This window comes from Puntigrus tetrazona, chromosome 10 (assembly GCF_018831695.1).
Source record: "Puntigrus tetrazona isolate hp1 chromosome 10, ASM1883169v1, whole genome shotgun sequence".
Lineage (NCBI taxonomy): Eukaryota > Metazoa > Chordata > Actinopteri > Cypriniformes > Cyprinidae > Puntigrus > Puntigrus tetrazona.
This window is the reverse complement of record NC_056708.1, coordinates 8175445-8180333: the sequence shown is the minus strand read 5'-3', so window position 1 is coordinate 8180333 and position 4889 is coordinate 8175445. Positions and strand designations below refer to the sequence as shown.

The window sequence follows — 4889 nt, the reverse complement described above, 5'->3', positions numbered from 1 at the left end:
ATATTTATTATAAATTAAAGACAGCACAAAAAATATCCCCAATTATAGATATTTTAAATAATACATTCCAAAATGAATAATTATGCTTAATTTATACTTTACTGTTACAAAATGGGACAACTGTTAAAGAAAGGGGAGAAATGTGCTTAATTATCTTGGAAGAAATGTCGGGAAACGTAACAATGTAATAATACAAATGTTCCTGAAAAGAAGACTTAATTTCCTTTATGCAAAATATAATTTCTTAATTTGTTTTGCGTTTCAGAATCTGTCTATTTTTATGTGATTAATCCACATGTATATGATCTACTGTATAAACACTGACGTGTTTCCAAAGGTGCTGCTCAGCTCATCCAAAACGTTGTTCAGCTTGACCTGGAGATCATTCAGGATGTCACTGGCCTCTGTGTCTAACTGCAGAATGAAAAACACACATAAACAGCTCTGCTAAATTCAGATGTTCTTCACCATCGCAACTAACACCACTTCACCCGATTATAAACCACCAGCTTTATGACACCGATGTGATGAGAACAGTTCAGAGGGGGTGAAAATACCACTGATGGGCAAAACAGCCTGTAAAACTCACACAGTTTCAGTAAGAGGAGGAGGAAGAACAGGAAGAAAGACCACACTAGAGTCCTCTACTGTATAAGTGCTCTTTTAATGAGCTCTCAAACACGAAAAGTATTGCTACAACCACACAGGCTGTGCAACCCACCTGCTTACTGCTGACCACCACCTTCAGAAAGAGCAAAAGGATGTTTCATTTTTAATCATTTCAACAAATCACATCACAACCCAATAAAAATATTGAGACTAATGAGCAGTTCTGAGGAAGAGAGGAGCTACGGGTTCAGTTGTTTTGGTATACTACAAAATAAAAGTAGCAAACAGTGTGCACTGCAGATGCAATACTGCCCTCATGTTCGCCCAAATATATGCAAAATAAAGTCATTTGAATATGACCATCCTATTTAACCTTTCTTTCTTTCAATAAATAGATTTTTCTTGATCTCTGGACCACTAGGAATGCTGAGACACAACCTGGATCTATAAAAAGGAGTGATTTAACATATTAAATGACATGTTGAAGAACACAGGAGTGAGAAACAAGTCTGAGTCTCACCTTCTGCTCCCTGTCTGCTTTCTCAGGCTTTTCATANAAAAAAAAAAAAAAAAAAAAAAAAAAAAAAAAAAGAAAATTGCATTTATATTTAAATTCAGAGAAAAAAAATTCTGACTCAAAGGACTCAATACACACCTTGTCCTCTGAGATGTCCATCTATGGGCAGGGTTGAGGAAAAAAAATGATATCAAACGTATATAAAAATTTGTATATGTCAAACACTCAAATATAAATGTACAGTAAAACTGTACAGGGGGCAACACTAGAGTGATGGTTATGAGAGTGAATATTTATNAGAATAGAATAGAATAGAGTTTTTCATCTAGCTCACCTCACCTCATGTGGAGAGAAAACCTCACAATAAAATATATGTTTTCACTGCATGTTGGCTACAATTACTGGCGCCCCTGGACATTTTTGAGTAAAATACCTCTGAAGTATATTACCATTCATTTTTAAAATTTGCATACTAGTGAGACTAGGACCACAAAATTGTCCAGCTATGATGTCCTGTTCCAAAGGATTATAAATATAAGGAAAATATTACAAAAAGGACATAGCTGGAGAATTGCAGAGATTACTTAAATCTTGGAGACAGAAAAACAAAAAAACTTTTGTTTCAAGAACAATTCTCTTTGCTCATCCAAAAGCAAAATCCACTTGGTTTCTATGGTCAGAGGTAGCCCATGCCCACAGCTAAATATACTGTGAATCTTTGCCTGCCTGTTTTTCTGCTAGAGGTCTTGGACATCTTGCTCAGATGCGAAGAATCATGAATTCTATAAAACACCAACAGATAAAAAATCTAAAGCTGGCAGCCTCTGTTAGAAATCATAATATGGGCCATGGTTGGATGTTCCATTGGGACAATAATCCAAAAGAAACATCAAAATCAACACAAAAATGCGCCACTGAGCACAAAATGCCAGGGTTGTCCTAGTCTCTTGACCTGAACCCTATAGAAAATGAGAGAGGTGAACTAAAGAGGAGAAACACCAACATGGAGCTGGTATTCTGAAGGATCTAGGGAGAATCTGCATGAAGGGATGTTCTCCAAACTTTTCAGGCATTACAGAAGAAAACTCTGGGCTGCTATCTCAGGAAAAGGATGTTGCAATAATTGTAGCCAAGATAAAAAAAAAAACGTTTTGGTGACCCCAAACCTTTGAACAGTATGTACAGTTAAAAAATGTATGTACATTAAAAAAGCTAATATACAGTAAAACCCTGTCTATTATTAATGAACCCTTTATTGATTAGAATTTAGTTCTGTATGCTGACTGTCTGTGATGGGTTGGAGATTTGTGGAGGGCAGTCGAGAATGTGAAGTTTTCTTAAAACTTTAATAAATTTTCCTAGAAAACACAGACACACGATGAAGGTCACAGTGAGCCATTGTTAAAGGGGCTGAGGCACGGATGGGAGTTCACACATAGTTCAGACATGGCTGATCACTGGGACAGCGACATGTCTGTGTGCTGCAATGGGGCGCTTGGGAAATTGTTGGATTAAAAGGACAATAACGGATGAAACACAACCATGAATTCAGCATGGATGATCCCAAAAACAAACCTCCTGTAACTCGTCCTCCTCATCCTCACTCTCTTCCAGCTGGGGACAGAAGCCACATCATATAGTCAGACTGAAGCTAATACAAATACGAGCCTGCTGTTATGTAGCACCTAACCAGTGCGCTGTGGAGATATCTGCACAGCAGATATCATAGTAGAGTAAACTTTAGATACATTTGATTCTGGTCCTTTACATACATCCTGAAATGTGGATGCCAATGCGACAAGCTTCTTTAGAACCACCTAGAGTAATTATTAATTAATTAAACCTAAAGTGGTCTATTATGTAGATTATTAGTTTTCCAGTTTAATAAAATATCATTGAACCAGAGGAATGTTTCTGAGAAGTCCAATTGTATAAAATACCATTTTCACAAGACGTTTATCCTGCCAAAATTAAACACAGGATTATTTTACACACACACAAACACACACACACTAAGTCATTTACACTATCTGACACAGCTGCGTTTAAAATTGAACTGAAAGTTAAGTGCTGGGCGTCCGGTCAGAGGAGAACTGACCCCAACTTAGTCTGGTTTCTCCCAAGGTTTTTTTTCTCCGNGGATTATTTTACACACACACAAACACACACACACTAAGTCATTTACACTATCTGACACAGCTGTGTTTAAAATTGAACTGAAAGTTAAGTGCTGGGCGTCCGCTCAGAGGAGAACTGACCCCAACTGAGTCTGGTTTCTCCCAAGGTTTTTTTTCTCCGTTCTGTATGCATGGGGTTTTGGTTCCTTGCTGCTGTCGCCTCTGGCTTGCTTTGTTGGGGACACTTAACTTCTAGCAACTATTATCGAATTGATTACAGAGACCGTCTCTGCATTTAATAACAAATTGTTCACTCTCGTCATTATACATCCCTGTCATTGTATTCTTCTACATTATACTGTACAGTGCTTTGATGCAACCTGTGTTGTTAAAAGCGCTATATAAATAAAAATGATTGATTGATTGATTGACTGATTAATTGATATTTTTCTTTATGACACTTCTCAAGTTTTAATGTTTCTTTTTTTGGCAAAATGGCAATTGTGGTATCATAATTCTGGTTATTATTCTCACAGTTCAAATGTCACTATATTTTTTATTTTTTTTCAGAACTGTACAATACAAACTCACGATTATTAACTCATGTTAATCCTCAGAATTGTAATAATGACATAATGAATAATGACAATCTCAAAATTATGAGGTCTAAAGTCAAAGTGGGCTTCCATAGTGGGCTTCCTTTTTAAAGCATTTTACTTTTCAAGTTTAGAAAAACAACTACAGCAACCCTATTTCAGAATTAATTAGTTTTTCAACAAATCATAAAAACTGCAAATGGTGATTTACAAAAAAAGTAACTAACTAAACTGTTTTCAAATACAACATTTAGTCAACTACAAAAACCTGTATCTGACTGATATTGAGATTTATCTGCCCTGCTATCCAATGAATGTAATAAAATTATAATAAAATATTAAGTAAACAGAAAATAAAAAGATCAGCAATGTGTAGAATCCAATGTCATTGTCCCATGAACAGAAACGCCTAAGACTTCACTGATCCTTTACTAATCAGNCACACACACACACACACACACACACACCGACACAATGACAATCTCTCATTCTCCCAGAATGAACACAATCCAACAAATCTAAAAATCACTTGATACAACAGGGTTGATGACATCAGGGTTCTAATCAAGCATAAATTCAATATACTGCAACAAAAGCAACTACTCTACTTTCAAAACTATTTTCCTCATTTTAATTCTATGTAATTGCTTTCACTAGATTAGAGCTAGGGAGAACGGCAAGAAATTAGCTATTTTATGTCTAGTCTACTTGTACCCACCTCGCCATCTTTCACATTTTCATTGATAACCTGATTAATCACAGAAGAAGTGCAATAATAAGCCTCTCAAAGAATCAAAATCCATGTGTTTCCTTTAGGAACACACATACTTTATAAATACGTGCATTTTGGAACACTGTGTACCCACCTCCTCTTCCCCCTCCTCTTCATCCTCGGGGGCCACTATTGCATCCAACTTTATTTTTAAAAAAATAATGACTTGCTTTATATTTCTAAAGTCTGCAATCATGTCATTTAAGTAAATACAAGCCTAGGTTTAAAATCATTCACGATAGCTCAAAAACTACTCTACTCCTATTATCTACGGAGAT

The 4889-nt window shown here is 36.0% G+C and overlaps 2 protein-coding genes across 4 annotated transcripts in view; one reads left to right on the top strand and one right to left on the bottom strand.

Annotated features, from left to right (window-relative positions):
* The window catches only part of cadm2a (cell adhesion molecule 2a), a 1030129-nt gene that overhangs the window by 852156 nt on the left and 173084 nt on the right, over positions 1–4889 (top strand). The window lies entirely within an intron of this gene.
* The window catches only part of LOC122352913 (protein unc-13 homolog B-like), a 26008-nt gene that overhangs the window by 5317 nt on the left and 15802 nt on the right, over positions 1–4889 (bottom strand). The window contains exon 23 of the mRNA XM_043250661.1: positions 326–414. Within this exon, the coding sequence (XP_043106596.1) occupies positions 326–414 (89 nt within the window). The remainder of the gene's footprint in view (positions 1–325; positions 415–4889) is intronic.